The sequence below is a fragment of the Etheostoma spectabile genome, chromosome 23, assembly GCF_008692095.1.
Source record: "Etheostoma spectabile isolate EspeVRDwgs_2016 chromosome 23, UIUC_Espe_1.0, whole genome shotgun sequence".
NCBI lineage: Eukaryota > Metazoa > Chordata > Actinopteri > Perciformes > Percidae > Etheostoma > Etheostoma spectabile.
In genome coordinates this window covers 14,635,597-14,657,173 of record NC_045755.1, presented here as the reverse complement: position 1 = coordinate 14,657,173, position 21,577 = coordinate 14,635,597, and the positions used below count along the sequence as shown (strand labels likewise).

The window sequence follows — 21,577 nt, the reverse complement described above, 5'->3', positions numbered from 1 at the left end:
CTCAGTATTGATAAAAAATAATCGTGATTATCATTTTGGCCATAATTGTGCAGCACTACAAGTAGGGGAGCTACTAAACAAGAAAGAACAGCAGGGGAATGTGTGTGGGGATTCTTTTTAGATGACCTTTGAACAGTTTTTCTGTCTACTGCCTATTTGACAGTAGACAGTGAGAGGATACACAAAGACAGCAAGAGGAAGGAGATGTGATAAAGGTCCTGGAGCAGACTTTAAACCACCAGGATGCCCCATGGAGGATCACCCCTCCTGCCCTTGTATTCTGCTTGTTCACATTTTAACACAAGACAGACAGATGGTGTCAGATGGACCAACAGCAATATCAGGATATTCATGTTTCACCCACAACAGACACAAATAGGAGCAGGAGCTATTTTAACCGGTTTCATGCACAAATGCCAAACATTTGATACTAGTGCCAGGTTCTTGAGAATTACGTTTCCTTTTTAGGTCTGTAGTAAATAGAATATTTTGGGGTTTTGGTCTGTTTGGTAGGACAAATCAAGTAGTTAATATGATGTCACATTAGGCTCTAGGATATTGTGGTAGACATTTTTCACTGTTTGATCGATGTTTGTTTGATCAAACAGTTACTGGATTCATTGAGGTAAATATTGAGCAGAATAATCTATAATGAATAATCTTCATTTGCAGCCCAAGTCTGAACTCCCTAATGTCCAAGAAGAAGTTAACCATTATTTCAAGTGTACTCTCACACATTTACACACTAACACAAACACCCTCTCTTCCTTTTATTTACGTTGCCATAACTCCCCACAGGTATGGTGTGTTCAGTACCAATACCTGCACAAAGCAGCCAAGGTAACTGCTGTGTGTTAATCCACCATCTGTAACTTAACATGCATGCTTGCCCTAGCGTGTCCGTTTCTCTCTCTCTCTCTCGTCCGCTCTCTGTGTGTGTGTGGTGTGTGTGTGTGTGTGTGTGTGTGTGTGTGGTGTGTGTGTGTGTGTGTGTGTGTGTGTGTGTGTGTGTGTGTGTGTGTGTGTGTGTGTGTGTGTGTGTGTGTGTGTGTGTTGTTGGTGTTTTGTGTTGTGTGTGTGTGTGTGTGTGTGTTGGTGTGTGTGTGTGTGTGGTGTGTGTGTGTGTGTGTTGTGTGTGTGTGTGTGTGGTGTGTGTGTGTGTGTGTGTGTGTGTGTGTGTACATGTTTTTTTTTCTCCTCCAGTTGGTCTTCTGTCAAATCTCATTTCCAGACTCAGGACGTTTGCTTGACAGCATGCACTGCAAGTGCACATATATTGTGTGTGTGTGGCAGGGGTGTTTATGTGACATTGAGATCTTTTTTCTCCTATTTGTGTGTGTGGCACTTGAAGAGAGGTCCAATTAGACAGTAATGGAGTGAGTGGACCCATTACTTGCTACATTAGGCCCACAAACGTGTGTGTGATTTAAAGTAACTGCAACCATTTGTGCAGACTGGTGTTAACCCCTGATCTTCCCATTCACAGCTTTGTCTAGTTCGTCCTCTCTGTCTCCCCCTCCTTTCTCCCCACCTTCCTCATCTCACCACTGCAGCAGACTTTGCAGTTTCAGTCCAGTGACTCAGGCAATGAGAGAAACGCCAGCTTTACCCCTTCGCTACCTCTCCTCCTCTTATCTCACAAGAGCAATCCCTCCTCCTCCACCCTTTTTTCTTTCTCTTTTCCTCCACCTTTCCTCCACACTCTTCCCTCAAGCTCCTACTCCATCTTCCTACTAATCCTCTGTCATTTAACCCCCCCCCCCCTTCACTTTTTTTTCCCTTCATCTTCCTCCCTCCCTAGGCCATCTTTTTCCTCCCTCTCCTGTCTTATCACAGTCACTCAGTCCCTGGCTGTTGGCTCCCTCCCTCTTTTTCTCTCCTCCTTATCCACTCACATCCTCTCTCTCTCTCTCTCTCTCTCTCTCTCTCTCTCTCTCTCTCTCTCTCTCTCCATTTTCCTCAACCCTATAGCCGCCCAGGATTGAGAGAGAATATGTCATTTTACAGTATTTGTGAAAAGCTGACCGCATTGTGTATGTGGGTTTATGGTCCTGAGATTGCTTCGTGGTATTAACCCTCTCCTGACTTTTCTTCAGAGAACATATTAAAAAGATGTGATGCACTTCTCACGGTCATAATGAAAAGATTTCTTTCTTTAAGTGGCCATTTCCATGCCTTGCTGAGTGTTTCGCCTGTTAAAAACGTGTGCCTGTAATTGTGTGCTTGCCAGCTTAATTTGTGTGTAACATCTGTGTAAAAAGAGGATTTTAATTACCCTCCCTCTCGGGTTTAACACCTCTCAACCTCAACTTTCATTAGTTTGTGTCTTCTTTCTCTCTGTCCTTACTTTCCTCACCTCCTTTTTTTTTTCTTTTTCTTTTTTTTCTTTCTTCAATAAACAGGATTCGTATCGTCACATTTCTGGCACTGAAATTTAGGTCATTCTTAATATAGTGATACACCATTGAATCTTCCACAGTTGTTAGCAACTCAGAGTTTAGCTTCGTTCAGTGTCTAATTCATGAAAAGGAAGAAAATTAATGATCAATGGTCGAAACCTTACTTTGAATCCTCAACACTCTAATCTCTAGTCTTCAGGAATAATTAAACATCACTGCAGCAAAGAGCCAGTGGGATTGTACAAAATCTCGACTCCTTTAGCCCACCTTCTTTTTTTCCTTTTTTTTTTTTTAAATTCTTTCCTGCGTCTCTTTTTCCACCTCATTTAGCTTTTTCTGTTTCCAGCTTCCCCCCCCACTCCTCTTTCTGATATTTTGCTTCCTTCAACCCATTTGTTACTACCCTCGTTTAAACCGGGCATTAACATGCACCCTTTTTTTTTCTTCTTTTTTTTCCCGAATGAGCTAAATAAAATGAAGCTGTAAATGCACTCTGTATGTCCTGATGATAACTTATAGATATATTTTATTAAAACCAAGGAGATTGAATAAATTATTGTCATCTAGGCACTTGTTGAACTGTGGTTCTATGTGATTGGCGGGATAAAGTACAGCTATATATTGGCCGGTAGTCATTTTTTAAACAAAAAAAACCAACTACTGATAATCGTAACCAAGATACTTACTGAACTGGACATTTAACAGTTGAAAAAATAAACTTACCAGTGGTCTCTGGTGCATAAACAATGTAACTGTGACAATCTTTCTAAATATCCTTAAACCAAATCTGGAAATTCTGTACTTAACACAGAGACTACAATAGGATTTTTTTATTTCATTGTGTTTAATTCACAGTTTCAGTCAAATAGCACATTAAATATTAATCAGGACGGACATGGATTGGACAGGAAAGAGAAGATCCTTACTGTCAGATTCAAAGTATATAAAGAGAGGGAAATGCTATTTGATATTGGGTGTATTTTAATGTCATGTGTATTCCAGCTGAATCCTCTCTACATCCGCAGACATGACACTGAAGCTAAAGCTAATGCTAACAGCAGCCTTTGTCTCTTCCCTCACAGCTGGTGGTTTGATCAGCTCTGCGTCCGCCGGGGACCTCCACAGTCCAGCGGTGTGTGCTCGCCTTGAGAGCGGGCCCTGCGCCGCCGCTCACTCCCCGCTGGCCGAGCGCAACGGCTTCCTGCAGCTGCGTCTCCAAGGATACCAAGCGAGCTTCTTGATGTCCACGCTGCGAAACCTGGCTCACTTCCTGGAGGACGACTCTGCTCCGCTGGTGCTGCCCATGGAGATCAGTGTCAGGGACACACACGTCAACTTAAAGGTGAGAGTTCCCGGTGTTTTGTACGCCGGTGTAATTCCAGCTCCCTGGATTCGGAGTTTGGAAGCTTTTGTTTTACCCCGAGGTTATTGTTTTAGAACTACAGTATACCTGGAAGACCTCAGCCGAATATTGGTCCAGTTGTGTCACAGTAATGGAACCCATAACTCACTGCCATACAGTGCAGCAGCTTCGATAACCAAGTTAAATATTTTAAACCGTAGTCTAATTGGAATTTGGATTTGAACTGAATGTTTAATGACATAGAAAGGCCTTTTTGCCTTCTCTCTTGGATTCCTTCACAAGTGAGTACATTTGCTCTGGAACTGATGTGGAAACCTGGATGTGGATAATTTCTCTCTCAGCGCCTGTCGTCTCCTCCTCCTCCTCCTCCTCCTCCTAACACATATACATACTCACACACATCCCAACTTATACTACCACACTCAACATATGCTGTCTCTGTTGCAGGACGACGGTCCCCGTGACAGTCTGTCTGACTCTGAGTCCTCGCCTATCACCCTGCATGTGGACAGTCTCATAATACACAGAAGAGACGACGGCTCCTTCTATATCGGAGGTGAGCAAAGCGCACACGATTCCGTCCGCCAGATATTTCCACCACCCCTTTAGCACTGATTCACCGCTGTTATATAAGGCATTGAAGTCCACGCTCAGTACTTCCACACCTCCAAACTCCCTTCTGTTGTCTCTCTTTCTCCTCAACAGTGGACACAGCAGCGGAGACCAAACCATGGAAAGAGGGTGCGTTGATTGATAGCACTCTGACTCCAGTCCCTGAGACTGTGGGTGGTGTCTGCTGCATACCAAAGGCTACTCAGACCCGAGCCCCACCCACCAGCCCCCCTCCATCTAGCAGAGAAAAGGTATGAGAGTGAAGTATAGAGGCATAAGTTGCTACCCAACAATCTCAACAATCTTAAATAAATATCGCCACACATACGCTTGCTCTTCATTTTGTCTTTTTCTCCTACAAACATAAAACTACTGAACAAGAAGGACTATTTTTTTCTGACTGAATGAAAAAAAGAAAATTCAGTCTCCTGCTTGGCTTGCATTGCATTTATCAGCTTTTGCAGAACACCAGTATTACATTTTTAGTTGGAACATTGAAAATGAACAGTCACATAATGTAGTTTAAGTCATCTGATCTAAACGACAAAACCGGTTGTTTGTCACTTCCTTTCAGCATGCGCCATATGAACGTTTTCTGATTGGTCACAGATAGTGGCCACAGGTAGTACTGGCGAAATAGTTCATAGTTACAGCTCGGCGAATTAATCAGCACGAACGGAACACAGCATACACCACAAAAACTCACCAATTGATAAGCAAACAGGTAGTTACTCACTGTTTAAATAAACTAACAATGCTGTAGTTTTTCAGTTTTATTTAAGACAAAGTCTTGGATTAAAGTTGAGTAACATTTTACGAAGGAGACATTTGTTACCAATTATTATTATTTTTTTATTTGATTCATGATGTTATGGAACTTGAAGGTTTATTATTTATCTTGAGAACTGCAAAAAAAGGTCCTCTAGCTGGCAAGTTTCCCGAGCTATCATCCCATCTTGTGGTTTTCATCTGTGGGTGGAGTTTGCCGATCTCCATACCGCTGATGAAGGCTGCAAGATGAGGGTGAAAGGTTCTAAAAACCTCATGGAAGTGTATCTTCTGCTGAAAGATTTTCATAACACATGATTTTACGGTTTTCTTCCAGTTGTCATGTCACCAAAACAAGCAAACACACTGACTCCTCCCTGGGGGCCTTCCTTATTGTTTGTTTCCAGATGCTGGTGGAGGAAAACGAATGTTTGAAAGTGGAGCTGTCCCGAGCCAAGATGGCGTTGGCTGAGGCTCAAATGGAGAAGGACTCACTGCTGCACCGCATGAAGAACCTCAAAGCCAGCTAGACGGGCTCTCTCTTCACACCCACGCCCAGCCAGCCAGTCAGTCATTCATCTCTGCAGTTATGAAGACTGACGCTGATGGCCAGCAAAGAAAATCAAAGGCGCCATCCACAAGCTAAGAAAAAGACTAAAACGGCTCCCTTTACTGGCTTATTAGTTGAGTGAGCCGCCATTAGACTTAAATAATTCCCTCATGAAGCAATGCAGAGTCGGTGTGAAGACTCAAATACCCGTTTTTACACGCTTGTCGTCTGTTATATGTTCTTCACTTTGAGAGCTGAAAAGGGAGAATTGACGTTTAATGTGTGTGTGTGTGTGTTTGTGTGAAAGAACGAGGATGAGGATCGAAATCCGTGGCTGTGCCTACAGAATTCCCTTCCCCGGCTTTCCCTGTTGTGCACGTTAAAACAGAAAAGAATCACAGCTAACCTTAGATGAACTTCATTCAATCCTGTAAATATGAAGGAAAACTGAATGTCGTGTCTTCAGAGGAATGTTTAAAAAAAAAAAAAGGACTTATTTTGCACCGCACAGAAATTAAACTTGTAATTTAGTGCTTTCATATTCCGAGGGCACGAGACATATCATGCTCTCAATCGTCCTCTGTGTGTACAGTGTAAATTGTATAAGAATGTGAACACACAACTATTTTCTTCAGAACTTTGAAAGGTTATTCAGTGTTTAAGTAGAATGTTTGTGCGCGCGTGTGTGTGCGTGTGCGCGCGTGCGTGTGCGTGCGTGTGCGTGCGTGTGTGTGTGTGTGTGTGTGTGTGTGTGTGTGTTTTTGTGTCAGCCAGAACAAGCATTTCATTACAAGTAGAGGATGAACTTACAACCGTCAGCTCCACAGCTTTGTTAGCAAAATACCCCAACAATCATGTCTGTATCCCCCCCCCCCCTTTCCTATTTTTCTATGTGTAAATAGCTACTTAACATGTGCTTCACTTTTAAAACTGAGGCACTGTAAATACAACAACCAGAGCTGTGAGAGAGCTGACGAGTTGAGAGAGAAATGTAGTAACTTGTGGAATTAGGAAAGTTGAGGCACATTGAAGCTGCCTGACTACATCCATATACGTAAATGTATGTGTTTATGTAAATTTCTGATCTGCCATGTGTAATTTTGTCAAGCATAGGCATTGACCTAGGCATATCTGCTGCTGTTTCCATGCGTCATGCTTGTGTGAAGACTTCAGGGGAAGCCCCTGAGTAGATGTTAAAAATGACAAAAATCGACTGACTTCTAACAGCACATGCTTTGGCACCGCACAAACGGCTATAAAAGGATAGTTTGAGGTCTCCAGACTTTGCTCTCACATCAAACGGAGTACACTAGATTCAGTACATCCATCAGTCTAAATATGCAACTGTCTTAACCTTTGCTTGGCCCAGTTCATTTTAGTTTGTCTTTAAAAAAAAAAAAAAAAAGAGTTCTGCTTCCTGTAAAAGACATGAAACACAACTAGTTCTTTGCACAAACGTGTCAGGTATCAAGACTTGAAATGTCATAGGTAGGACTTTAACACGATTGTATGTGAAGAGGAAATTCTTTCTTTTCATCTTGTGTTTTTCCTCCATTCATCACAGCCCCTCCTTCCCTCTCTGGGAAACCCAACCCTCTGAGACCCTGCGGAGGAAAGAAAAAGATACAAAGTATTAAGTTGTATTTTGTCTGTCAAAGCTGCTGAAATACTGATGAAAATAAAAGGGTTTGGAATTTGAAACGGTTTTAATTTTCTACGTTTGTTTTTTTTGGGTGGATTTATTTGCAAACACTTTTTTTCACTCATATATTAAGATATATATATATATATATATATATATATATATATATATCTATCTATCTATCTCAGTGCTCCAAAGCTCAATACTTTGTTGGTACCAACTACAACTGCAACCAGCAACTATTATGGTATAAGATTAATATATTTATATATATTTTTATATATATATGACATGGACTCAAGTGATATCCCCTGAGCCAATGTATCAGATTTCGTTCTCTTTTGATAAATTATTGATTTCACCCATCTCTCTTTGGAGAAACTAAGGGGCTTTATACAACGTCTTGCACATATGCTTTAGTATTTCTTATAACCTGTAAACAGACGATGTGTAAATATCTGGAGTTTCCTTTCAGTGTAGTTTCAAGGTCAAAGGGGTACACATTGACACAAGACATGGTGTAGAAAATGATAAATACATAAGAGCACGTCTTCCTGGACTCATTGAGCCACAAGGAAAGCGTTCGGACTTTGTGCACATAAATGGTCATGACATTTTACAACTGGAGTAGTGCAGTGAGTCATAGATGGGCATTGTAGAGTGTGTGTGTGTGTGTGTGTGTGTGTGAGAGAGAAAGGGAGGGAGGGAAAGATTCTGCTCTGCTGCTATTTACATGAACGCCTGTTTACATACTGTGATGATGGCTTACAGTGCAGGACCATTTATGTAAGGAAAGCATGTACACCTTCATTTGTGTGTGTGTGTGTGTGTGTGTGTGTGTGTGTGTGTGTGTGTGTGTGTGTGTGTGTGTGTGTGTGTGTGTGTGTGTGTGTGTGTGTGTGTGTGTGTGTGTGTGTGTCCCAGCTAGCACCATGTAAAGTTACAGCTTGATTGTGGGAGATATGACGAAAGAGAGAGGCATCAGGTTGTGTTGTTGGCTCAGTGTTCACCGTTTCCTTCTCTGCTTTCTGTATATTTTCTCTGCCAGAGCCTGGCTGCAAATACAGGGACCCTGTAAAATGAATGATGGCTCAATTCCATTTAGTTTCAGTCATAAAAAGAGGTCTAATCAGGTCACTCAGTTTGTGCAGGGCCTTTCAACAACTTCCAGCTTCTTAAATGTGAGGATTTTCTGCTTCACTGTTTTTAAAAAGATCATTGATCGTCAAATTAAATATAAATTGGAGTTTTGACTGTTCGATCACATGTAGGCCTATGTCTAAGTTTTTAAAGTAAAACAAAAATAACGAAATTGTACATATGATCAAGTTATTAACATATTTTCCCAATTAATTTCAGTCATTGAATAAAATGAGATGGGCATTTTTCACAAGTTTTTTGAGAGTTTACAAATTAAATCTTACCTGTAGCACTTTAACATTTGTTCAAATGTGAAGTGCATTACAAATAAAATGTATTATTAATATCATTATTATAAAAGATTATTATAATAGAAAATTATTAATCGCAGCACTGAAACAATAAGTTGATTATTGGGTCAGTTAGGCGATCAACATAAAAATTAATTAGCAACAACTTTTGAAAATCCGTGAATTTGTTTTTCCAAATTTCAAAGACTTCTTGATTGTCTGGTTCCTGGTTCTTCTTCTTCTTCTTCTTCTTCTTCTTCTTCTTCTTCTTCTTCTTCTTCTTCTTCTTCTGTGTTTTGGACATTTAAAATAGTCAGAATTGGCTCTGTAAGATAAGCATTTTTCACTGCTTTCATAAAATGAAGGATTAATATAATCAAGGAAATAATCAGCAGATTGATCAAAAATGTAAAAAAAAATAATCCTTCCCTACAGCCCAACAATTAGCCTACTTGAATCAGTAACGGCTAGTGTTTACAAGTTCAGACGTCGGACATAGCAGCTGTGGGTGGCGCACTTGAAGGCAGCACTCTTCTTTAAAAATTCCAATTAAGAAGCAGAGTGAAGCCATCAGGCAGGTCCCAGCATGCACCGGGGGCAGGATGGAGGCGCATTGGAGATGAGGGGGGTGTGTCTGTTCCCAGGCTGTCAGTGGACAGATCAGAGCACTTCTTCTGACTTTATTCTCCAGTTATACAAACCCTGCTCTGACATGACAAAGATGGTATTTTAGGATCTCACCTGTTTCTAAATCTTACAGCAGCGAACCCACCTCCAGTGTAGAAAGGAACTGCGCATGTGCGTGTTTAATAGAAGTTAATGGTCTTCGAGGGGCAACAACTGGTACAGCTGGTGGATTTGAGTGTGACTTTTTAAAGAGAATGACAAAGGCATCGCCTCCTGTTGGTGTTGTGGCATCCCCATCATCCACGCCCACCCAGACTACACAGTGAGTGTGTAAGTCAGCGGAAGACAGCGGCTTGGCTTTCAAAATAAAAGTTTAGGTTTGCACAAGGAGCGTCCGAGACGTGATGAAATTGAAAAATATAGTAATGAAAAAAAATATTTACTTTTGTTACATACATATAAAAGCCTCAGAGTCAGATGTCTTTATCTGCAGATATACTTGTTTAGTGGTAAATGGGAGCTATCATGGAGGGATCCAGAGGCAGTTGCAAGGTATAGGGCCTACAGGTAGCCTACAGAAGGTACCGAAGGGCCCGAAGGGCCCGAAGGGCCCGGAGGGCTGCAGCCTCTGCCGGGAAAGACGCAAAGCAGCGGCCGTGGGAGAAGTTTGGAGAAAACATGGAGAAAGAAATTTCGATCAGCACCAAGGTGCTTCTGGAAAACCGTTTGCCACCCCAGGAGGGGGAAGCGGGGCACCATCCAAGCTGTGTACAGTAAGGATGGTGCACTGCTTATATTGCATATTCCTAAATTAATTAATGTTTAATGCTATGGTTTGATCAAATCAACAGAGAGAGAGGGGGGGGAGGTTAACTGTGCCCCATCACTTTTGACATTACCTTTTTTTGTCAAGAGACCCCATAGCAAGTTATAATGTCCATGATCTTGACACAGATTTTGAAAAATAGACTACATTTCTTAAAATGTCTACGCATAGAAATTACATGTTTGACTATTTGTTTGTTTAATTTTTTTAATTTTTTTTTTTTTTTTTTACCTCCCTTACGACTTGAGCTAGCTATAGGACTAAATAGCATGCATGCTCACTGGCTAACATGTCAGCTTAGCGTGCAACTGAAGAAATTGAAAGTTTCCAAAAATAGAAATTAATACATAAAAAAATTATGGTCGAATAATAGAATTAGCCTATTATTATTATTGTTATTAATAATAATAATAATAATTATAATAATTAATAGTAGTAGTAAGTTGTGCATTACATTAACAAGGCAAATAAAAGGCTACGAATGCATTAGGACAAGTTATTAAACAAACTAAAGTCAAGATTAAAAGACAAATGTAGCCTATAGCTATAAATGTTCCTACATAGTTTTGCTATTTACGTCTGGGCTCGGTTGCTAAGGTTGTAACATTTATTTTGAAAGTTATAACAGGAAGTGTACCGTTGTATTACGGCTAACTTGACGCCTGTGTTTTTAGGCGACTTGAGAGGCACCGGCCAGTGCGGTAGGTTCGGGGTAGAGAGGTGGTGAGGACAGCGGGACTGGAGAGCTTCTTGTTGAAGCGTACAGGGGTTGTACCTCCCGCCTGTTATCAGCTGGGACTTCAGACCAGACAGGAGCCTCTGTTCGGACAGAGAAGGAGTTTTCTTTTTTGAACCAGGGACTACTCTGTACTTTACACTTAAGGGATTCGCTTCGGAACCTCCGGTTCCCCCCCCCCCGCTGCGCGCGAGGTTGCACTGTGGTTGCACGTCAGCGGACTAACGAGACACACGAGGAGATAACGGAGCCGTGCGTGGGAATGGACTGAGGTTTTAAAGCAGCAGGGGAGCAGTGCACGTCAAACCTACTCTGCAGCATCAGTGATACCTATTTCACCGTGCGGCAGCAGTCAGCAGGAGCAGCAGTATGCAGCGAGAGGAATCCTTTCAGATGCTTTCCCCCTCCAGACGGTGAAGAAAGGGTTCGGAGGGGACGAGGCAGTTGGGATATATGGGAGATTTGTTGGATATTAACCAGCCCGTCGTTGTAAACTTGTGTCCGGGATGGGGAAAGAGCAAGAGCTGCTGGAAGCCGCCCGTACCGGGAATGTCGCCCTGGTGGAGAAATTGTTGAGTGGGAAGAAGGGGATACTCGGGTCAGGCTCAGGCTCCATCCCTCTGCCCAACCTACTGAGGTAAGAAGCCGCTCTCATCTCCTTCTCATGACCGCTAAAGTGTCCGGGGAGCCTCTGGGTGCTGCTGGGGATTCCTGGGGGGGTTCCCATGCTGCAAAATTAACGCATAATTCAGCTTCATCATTGGACAATGCCCTATAAATAAGACAAGGGACCACTCCTCCCAGCTGCAGAATGTACAATATTAAATACTGTATCAGCAGCACCTTTTTTTTCTCTCCATATGGTGTCTCTGAGATAAAACCTTGCATGATTAAGAGCTTTGTGCAACATGCTGCAGGACACAGGAGAGGAAAATAGAGGAAGTCTTGACTCTTTGCAATGTCAAGAGAGTTGTATGAAGCAAAATGCACTTTAAGGCAGATAGAATTGCTGCAGGCCACTGGCTAAATGCACATAGGGCACATACTATATATCTGACAGAAGGTATGAAAGGTTAGTCATCCCCGTGTCCTCTCTGGGTGTTGGAGTGTTGGAGGAGCCACTGCTGGCTGAGCACAAAAAGAACAGACAGTACCTTGAGCTTCACGAGTCTTGCAGCTGTCAAAATGTTGATTTTTGATGCTCAGAGGATGGATGCATTTGTAAAGACTCAAGTGTGTTCCTGAGTGTCAACATACTTATTTTGTGTGTCACAAAAACTACCATACCTTCCTATCTTTATGTATGTATAGTCACTGTGCTGGTGATTAAGAGATTCTTGTCTTTGATAGTATTAGTAAATTGATCCTATAGGGACATTGCTGTAGTGTTTGTAGCGCTGTTTGTTCACATTATGTTGGGAAGGCCTTGGCATGTTGGCTGCAAAACTGCTCTGCATGTGCTTCTTTTGTGCCGGAAGACAAACAACACGCACAGATTTTCTGAAAAGGTGATTTGAATTTGGCTCAAATTGGCTGCTTTTTTTATTTCTTTTTTAAATGACTTGCACCATTGCCTCCAAGAACAGGGGTGTGAGCGAAGTGAAGGAATAGTTTTTTTTTTTTTATATGTAACAGGTGTCAACAGGTTTGATTACTTAAGATTTCACATTGAACCCCTGACCCATGAATCAGTGTTCCTGTAAAAATACCAAGGTTTTTTTTTGTAGGAACACCATTATTTATTTAGTATCTAGTGATGTGAATGCACGGAGCAGTTCATAATAAACAATAGATATCTTCCCAGGAATTTGCCTGCTTCTCTTTTTTTGAAACTCAAACCACAAAGGCTTTAATCTGGCTGCGAGAACAACTGCTGAGGTTATTATGGTTCCCTCCTCCCACCCCTGCAGCCTCTCCCTCTCTCTGCGGAGGCCTACTGAGCCAGGTGATGGGGAGATCAAAGGTGGGGGCGTCTGGGAGGAGGATCACCTCAGGCACCCGTGTGGACCGTTTCACAATTGGGCTGAGGTTGCACACAGGCAGGACGGTCGCCGACCACTCGTTCACTAGGCCAGGGGATCATAAGCTGGGGTCCGGGGGAAGTACAAAAACCGAACAATGACTTCATTTAACATTAATTAATTGGAAGTTGGTTTCTGATCAGAAGCTTCCCCCTTTCAAACAGAGGAAGCAACAGTGTTTTGAGCAGTTCTGCAAGTTCTGTTCTGTTGTCTGACATTACAGCAGCTGATGATTCCTGCAGCAGTTGTTATCCGAGTGGCCAAAAGCACGTAGTTTATTGTTTCAGTGGGTCACCACCGCTCACGGCACCTGTGGTTTACGCTGTGTTTACTGTTGTTTTGTTATGTTTGTGTGTTTCTGTCCCTTTTTCTTCCATAGTTTTCTCTCTAAGATAGTAAATTGTTTTGGTGGGAAGGACCCGTTGAAACCACTTGCAAGCTAATGTTTTTTTTGTTGGTTCCCATCCCAGTGCGGAGTTTTCAGCCACATCTCATGGCCTTTTATCAGAAGATGAGTTTGTCTCAGTTGTCATGGAGATTGTTACCACAAGTCATACATCAAGAGCAAAGTGAAAAATCAAGTGGTTTTTAGTGTGCATACAGACTGTTTCCAGCACTTTTTTTGTCACTTGTCCTGTGTGAACACACTATAAACTCCAAACTTGATTAGAATTAGTTAGTCTGGACTTTCACTGATTAAACTTTTGTCCGACGATGTTTGTATGTCCTTCACGCCATGAATTTGTGTTGATAAAAGCGACTTAACTGAAAATATACACCCAACGTGTTACCGTATGTATCTCGTCTCCCACAACACCAAACTGTAAACAATATCGCATAGTGTGTTTGCTTTACAAATTAGGAATTAATTGATTTTATTGAAGGACAGTGATTGTTTACAGAACACTGAACTAATTTGAAGCTTATTGAGGAAATTAAAGAATGACATAACCAAGGGAAAATGTTTGAAGAAATGCAGCTTTTAGATCGATATACTGTCGTTTAGCTTCAATTTCTTTAAAATTAAGAACAAGACTCTAAATCAGAGATGGAGGGTGACATTGAGGTCAGATGGATGCATTTGGGTGAGTCGGTTTTGGCATTGTGTTATCGGGAGTTGTCTACTGTGTTACACACATTTGGCACAGTGGGCCACTGGGTGGGCCAAACACACACATCTGTACATGTATTTGTGCGTTTATGTGTGTCTGTGATTGACCGGTTGTGTGACGCACCTCCCTAATAGAGAGTTTTGAGAGACTTTAGTAGATATGTGAGTCAACAGAGAGGTCAGAGCGGAGGGGCGCGTGCGGGCTAATGTTATGGGAATGAGCTCCAGGAATCGATGCATAGTTTCCCATCTTAAGGCCTCTGAGCCATTCATAGCATTCCTAAGTCATGAGGCTTTTTTTCTTTTTTCTGAAAGAATCACACTAAACCACCAAGTGGGACATGAACATGAACATGAACACACACACACACACACACACACACACACACACACACACTTTATACACACGCATAGAAGCACAGGATGTAGAGAAGACATCCCCCGGCTTAATGCTACAGTTCTGTGCTGTGGTGTACAGTAGAAAATCAATACTGCATGAGCTCATTGCTGCTGTTTAATGGGTCATTTTCTCTCTTTGATGACCTGTACTCCACATGGTGACTGTGTGTTTGCAGGTTTGCTGGAAAGACACTAACACATCCCTATCATGCTTTGACATCTAGTTACCCACACATCCAGCTATTAGTTTGCGATGTCTGGGTATGTAATTCTACTGGGCTAATGTATCCCACAGTAGCTATAATTGGGTTTAAAGGAAGGGAAAAGCTTCTTCCTACAGTAGACTTAACAGACCAGATTGCATTAGAGCTCAAACATATGCTGTGTTTTGAGGTGGTGCAAGCTGTAAGAAAAAAAATTAACGAAAAGTCGGCACCCAAGTCTTACACAAACATGTAAGCACCAGTAACTCGGGTATAATGGCACTTCATTGCTGCTTCATTTAAAGATAGATTTTACGCGTTTTATTGTTATTTTACTAGAGATGCACCAATCGCACCAAGATGCACATTTTTCTTTCCCAATACTGATTACAATACCTTATCTTATGTTATCTGAAAATACCCAGTGCTCAATTCTTCCAAATTTAAAATCTATATACTTCTGTTTTCTGCAACTAAGACTGAATGTCATTGATAGCAAAATCACAGACTTTTGTAATGAGGAAGAAACTGTGGTTGATGTGCATCGGTCACATCTGGACGCTACTTGATCGCCTTGATCTGTATGATACCAAAATGATGGACTGTAATTTTAACAAATGAACGGTATCTCCTCTGATATATGTGGACTAAGCTATGGCGTCAGCATTTATTGCATCATCTCTTTATTGATATGCCCACATTTCCACCTGTCTTCCTAACTTATTTGTATATTTCATTCCATTTGAACTTGTGTTGTCTCCTAATCTCCAGGTCTTAACGTGCCATCTGTGTGCTACGTTACTGTTTTTCATAAAAAAACATTTTTAGAAACTTTTTACATATATAGAAGGGGTTGTGAATCACCAGATGCCCCATGATACAACATTATCACGTTACTTATGTCATGATACGATGTTATAGCGATTTTAATTGTATTGCCATATTCTTTGATGTCTTGCAATGATTTCCTACTTCAAATTATGTCCCCAAAGGAAAACTTTGTCAACATCTGTTTTATCTGTTTGTTCATCTTACGATCTAGTGGACTGACAAAGCAATTGATTTAATTATTTCAGGACTAAAAAGTTAAATTATCATGTAATTTATTTAATAAAAGATTCTTGGCATCCATGTATGGATACAGTATTGCCACTGAAAATATCGCAATACTTTGCTGTATTGATATATATATTATATATATATATATATATATATATATATATATAGTAGTGCAGTGTGGGACAGTTCAGTTTGCCGTTTAAGCTGCTTTACATACAGAGCAACACAAACCGTGAAGATGAAATTATGATGACATGACGTCTGTCATTGTACACATCATACCGTGTCTGTCTTAAAGAGGAAATGAGGCCAGATGCATGTGCTGTGTGACAGCATACTGACTGTAGTGCAGTGTTGGAGTGATTGAAAGCTGATACACTCAGAGAATGACTCATGGTTCAGCAAATGGAGGCCAGTCCCTCTTCGCTCTCTCACACTCGCTCAATAATGTTCAGGGGAAAGCCCATCTGTGTGTGTGTGTGTGTGTGTGTGTGTGTGTGTGTGTGTGTGTGTGTGTGTGTGTGTGGGGTGTGTGTTGTGTGTGTGTGTGTGTGTGTGTGTGTGTGTGTGTGTGTTGTGTGTGTGTGTTGTGTGTGTGTGTGGGCTAGGTGTATTCCTCGCTCTCCTTGCACAAAAACAACCTTCAAATGGAATGAAGTGACCCCAGAGGAGCCACACTTTGTGTGTATGGTCTCTCTGTTGTAATTGGCATCCTCACCAGCAGTGTCTCCAACGTTGTGTTGGAGTCTATCTTTGTAGCTTACAGATGAGGCTGGATGTGTGGTGGAGTAACTGGTTTCAGTGCCGTTCAATAAGGATGAACAGCGAAAAAGAGACCTGTTATTTTTCTCAAGTTGTTTGAAGGTTGCAACACTTTAACAAATCAAAAGGCAAATCAAGCGACCAAAACCAAGTCTGGCATTCTGCAGCTTTGTATGTGTGTGTTTTTGTGAGTCCAACTGGGTGACATAAGCGTCGTCCTTGCATAACCAACGGGGGGGGGGGGGGGTTGTCTGTGTGTGTGTGTGGGGGTGGTGTTTGTTGTTTGTTTGTGTGTGTGTGTGTCTGTGTGTGTGTGTGTCTGTGTGTGTGTGTGTTTGTTTGTTTGTGTGTGTTTGTGTGTGTGTGTGCGTGTTAGTTAGTGAAGCACTTAGGGTGAGAGATGATGGGGGAATCCAAAAGCTACATGCGAAGCAGCAGGACACCTAAACTGGGTCAAAGGACTAACTTTTTTTTTTTTTTTCCTGCTAAACTGAATGCTAACTGAATGCTAACTGAATGCTAACTGAATGCAAGTCATATTAAGGATTGGCATAAGAGGACTACACACACAACCTGAGAGCATCTATTTGTCACAAATGATTGTGCATATGCAATATGCTGTGACAGATTGTTCCTTTTAATTTGATGCTTTATGTGTGAGTCTCAAAAGATGTGGGCTGTATGGATATATATTATGATATAGAGCAGAAGTGATTAGTTTATTAATTGATTAGTCATTGTACAGATAATTTATTGATATAAAACAGTTAATAAAAAATAGTTGTATTCTTTTTTAAAGCAAAAATAACAAACATTCTCTTGTTCTTGTCTCTCAGATGAGACGATTCGGTGCTTTCCTTTGTCATATACAATGAATATCTTTGAGTTTCAGACTGTTGGTGGGACAAAACAGACAGTAAGGGCCTTTTTTTTAAATTTTCTGAAATTTTGTATACAAAATGATTATTCAATTGATTGATAGGAACAGTTAGATGCAGCTGTATTGTGACCGACTGTAATACATTTCTGAAAATTCAAATTGAGTCTCATTGCGATTGAATTTCACAAACTTTTGCTGGAAAAAAAAGAACAAAATTGGTTTCACCCAGATCCTTGTGTCCCGACTCCCGACGTATCTAAAGGTTCTCGTGTTTTCTGCTGCAAGAAGAAACATTTTGTTGTAGTTCACAGGAAACAGGGTTTACTATTAAAAAGAGAAGAGAAAATATGACCCAGATTATTTTGCAACAGATGATTTTGCAACAGAAAAACTCAGTTACTTACTGTTTGTACCCCAAAATGAATTTATTTTTACCTAGATATGTTTTTATTAAACCAAGTTTTTAAATCCTGAAAGAAAATCCTTTTTTAACTAGAAGCAACATTATGTGGAGCCATTCAGTTAATCTTCTGCTTTACTTTGGGTTCAGCAGTGGCGTCAGCGCATTGAGTTTGTCTGGAGCCACGATGATTGAGAGGGGAGGAAGGTGTGAACGTGTGTGTGTGTGTGTGTGTGTGTGTGTGTGTGTGTGTGTGTGTGTGTGTGTGTGTGTGTGTGTGTGTGTGTGTGATCAAACTCAGAGGCTTCTTACATCTCCATTAGGGTCTGGGCCAAACTCTGCTGCAGCATCCTGCCAAGAAACTGAGACCTCCGTACTCGCCAAGACACACACACACACAAACACCATAGACTCCCTCTCTTGCACTCTAAGCCTCTGTCTGTCTTTGTTCCTCCCTCACTCTAAATCTTTGTTTTTTGTTGGAGTCTCAAATCTCCTCTTCTTTCACTCTCCATCTGGTGGCCTGGCTTCTCTTTCACTAGATCTCCTGGCTCTCTTTTCATCACTCACTTTATTCCTCAATCTCTCTCCTCTCTCTATTCCTCTCCAGAGAGACAGATGATCCATCTTCCATACTGTTTTTATCGTTTTCTCCCCCCTCTGCTCCTTACCTTTCTCTACCTTATAAAAAAACATCTTCCTTCTCTGTCTCTCTTTGTCTTACTCACACTTAACACCACGCTACAGCTGTTATCGCCATGTGGGAGCATCTTTTACCCATCATGCCTCTTGGCGTGTGCTGGTTGACGGTGGCTTACAGGGAATTCGGGGAACCCACAGCTCTTCTGAGAAATGCTTCCCCCTACAACGACAACCTGAGATTTATTAGTATTGGCCTGGTCACGTCTTCTGTCAGAAGAGGAATATATACCATTGGAGATTTCCCGGGAAAGGGAATGATAAAAAATGTACCTAAACCATTACCTCCAGCTGTTGATTATTAAATGTAAACAATCACAGATATGAACAAAGAAAATCCTTAGTACAAACAGTTGAATGCCTTTTTTATCTCTCTCTTTGCAGTTTGTAATGTACAGGGTATTGAATAGTCACATTAGCGTAGCTTAGCTGTATTAACTTGGTGTCAACGTGATTAGGTAGCAGCTCTGTTTAAATGACTTTACAACACTGACGGATTTATACTTAATTACTTAGTAGCATTGTTTTAACATATGGTCTTGACAAGTGTTCCACAAGTGCCTTTGTAGCAATTACTACAATCCCCGTAGAATTATAGTAGAATTATGAGATTTAAGTCAATTACCAGCACAATGTACAGAGTAGTTCGACCTGTTGTGAGTCAATACAAAGATGCAAAGTGGATGCAAAATTGGGTGTTTTTTGACTAATGATTCATGAGTCTATAGAAACATGAGGAAAACGCGTGCTGACACACACACACACACACACACACACACACACACACACACACACACACACACACACACACACACACACACACACACACACACACACACACACACACACACAGTGTACTAATGTTGTGCACATACACTATAGATCCCGTAGATATCCAGTGGTTAAGATAAAATAGGCTAATCTCATTGTTTAACATACTCTCTAACTACAACAGGAGACATAACAAATACTTAAGTGAGTTTGTCTGACTTTGTGTAGCAGAGAACCTAAAATAGTGCACTTCCCTACAAACAGAACAAATTTGATTGAATTGGCCATTACGCAGTGTGGTTGCCTGGCTGCCAGGATTTGGCAGTGTGGATTTGGGAGAAATTAGCTTTGGTTAGCAGAAATTTGAGCCAACTTTGGGCCAGAGTCGACCCTTAGAGTTTTGGTACATTTTTAATTATGAGTCTGGCATGAATGTGGCAACAAGATGTGCTGGATTTTGACATAGCATTTGTTCATTTTCATGCATTACATTTATATAGCACTTTATCGTAGACACTCAAAGCGGTTCAGCTTGGTAGAGAGGGAGGGGAACATATTTTTTGTGGTGGGGAAAACTGGAGTACCCGGAGAAAACCCCCCCACACACGGGGAGAACATGCCAACTCCACACAGAAAGGCCCTGGACAACCAGCGTTAGAACCTGGTGCCCTCTTGCTGTGAGGCCACAGTGCTGACCATTGGGACACATATTTTCCCCACAGAAGACTATATACCCTATAAAGGAGGATATAGCAATGCTAAATTTACAATATAAAAAGGGGACAAAGTGGATTTGAAGGTCTTTGTTTATATTTGATCTTCCACCCTCTGTATCAAATGGGCTCTCAGGCTCCATTTTCCTATTTGTAATCGCACACTCACAGGATATAACATACTGTTCTTCACAGTGATATATACATTGTAATGTGATTAGCTGAAAAACATATTAGTAAATTAAAAACCACTTAGTGTAGTGCCGGAACGGACAATAAGGTTATTCTGTTCAAACAAAACATTTCTTGAAAATCATTCTTTATCAGTTATTTTTGACATTAGCTGTTGTGACAATCACTGTTGTCGTGGCTTGGTGCATAAATACGTAATGAAACAAATAATTCATGCTGGCATTTTGCTAATTCCTTTACCCGGACGGTGGTGTTGGGGATTTCTTGTTAATTTAATTCTCTTCTCACATTCCCCGTTTTTTGCTTCAACATAAGTAGATTTTGCACACTTCCTGTTCTGGTCATGTCGTGTTTGGTCCTGAAGAGGCAAACATGTTGATACTAAGCAAAGGAGACACAGAGGCAACGTGCAGCCATAGGACAGGGGAGAGGTGTGACGTCCAGTCTGTCACACTTATCTACAAGTCTGTGACCCCACATAGCACTACAAGTGTTGTGGAGACAGAGAGAGAGAGACACACACACACACACACACACACACACACACACACACACACACACACACACACACATTCCTGCCGGCTCCCTGCTCTCTGATAGATGGCAGTAGTTAATGAAGCGCTGCTTTTGAAGTAGATAAGATGTTGAGAGAAGAGGGCTAGAAATGCTAATGTCATTATGTGGTTAGGGCAAGGGCTACGCTGGAAGGCATTGGAGAGCAGTTATATATGTAAGTGTCAGTGTGTGTATTATGGAGTTGGGCTCATATGAGCTTTTGAAACCCAATCCTGAAATCTTTTTAAATGAAACTGACCAGACTGGGTTTTGTGCCCATATTCAGTACATTTAAGTTTGGACCTTTTTCATGCCAAATGCTCCCACTTTTATCTAGCACTTTTAGCCAAATTCTTATTCACAGCTTAAGAGGCTACTACTACTACTACTACTACTACTACTACTACTACTGCTACTAATAATAATGGTGAATACACATCCATGCAGTCTTGTTGTATCTAAATATCACATTGAAGGGATTCATTTTTTTTAAACTAGCCCTCTTTCCTTATTAATAGTAATGGTAAAAGTTGAATAACTAGCTCAATTGCCTTATTTCTGGGAACGGCTACAATAGTTCTGAATCGGAATCAGGTTTATTGATAAGTAGGTTTCCACAAAGGAAGGAATTTGCCCTGGTGTTTTGTGTTTTTCAGTGTATGTACGAGAGACACCCATTGTAGTATGCCCACCCGGTCTACATGTGTTTTGTGGATCTGGAGAAGGCTTATCACCGGGTCCCCCAAGAGATACTGTGGGAGGTGCTGCGGGAATATGGGGTGAGGGGGTCCCTTCTCAAGATCCAATCTCTGTATGAGATCCAGGGTATGAGTGGCCAAAATGGGTTTCCTCAGGAGGG

At 41.3% G+C, this 21,577-nt stretch overlaps 2 protein-coding genes across 5 annotated transcripts in view; both read left to right on the top strand.

Moving 5' to 3' along the window:
* bltp3b (bridge-like lipid transfer protein family member 3B) overlaps positions 1-7,393 on the top strand; it is a 34,896-nt gene extending 27,503 nt beyond the window's left edge. For 2 of the 4 annotated variants that reach the window (XM_032504584.1, XM_032504581.1), the window contains 5 exons: positions 799-840; positions 3,482-3,741; positions 4,210-4,318; positions 4,468-4,625; positions 5,550-7,393. In XM_032504584.1, coding sequence (XP_032360475.1) covers positions 799-840; positions 3,482-3,741; positions 4,210-4,318; positions 4,468-4,625; positions 5,550-5,672 — 692 coding nt within the window. In that variant the 3' untranslated portion in view covers positions 5,673-7,393. The remainder of the gene's footprint in view (positions 1-798; positions 841-3,481; positions 3,742-4,209; positions 4,319-4,467; positions 4,626-5,549) is intronic. The other 2 variants (XM_032504585.1, XM_032504583.1) reach the window with 1 other exon arrangement.
* Positions 7,394-10,904: 3,511 nt separating this feature from the next.
* The window catches only part of anks1b (ankyrin repeat and sterile alpha motif domain containing 1B), a 219,654-nt gene continuing 208,981 nt past the window's right edge, over positions 10,905-21,577 (top strand). The window contains exon 1 of the mRNA XM_032505829.1: positions 10,905-11,590. Coding sequence (XP_032361720.1) covers positions 11,460-11,590 — 131 coding nt within the window. The 5' untranslated portion in view covers positions 10,905-11,459. The remainder of the gene's footprint in view (positions 11,591-21,577) is intronic.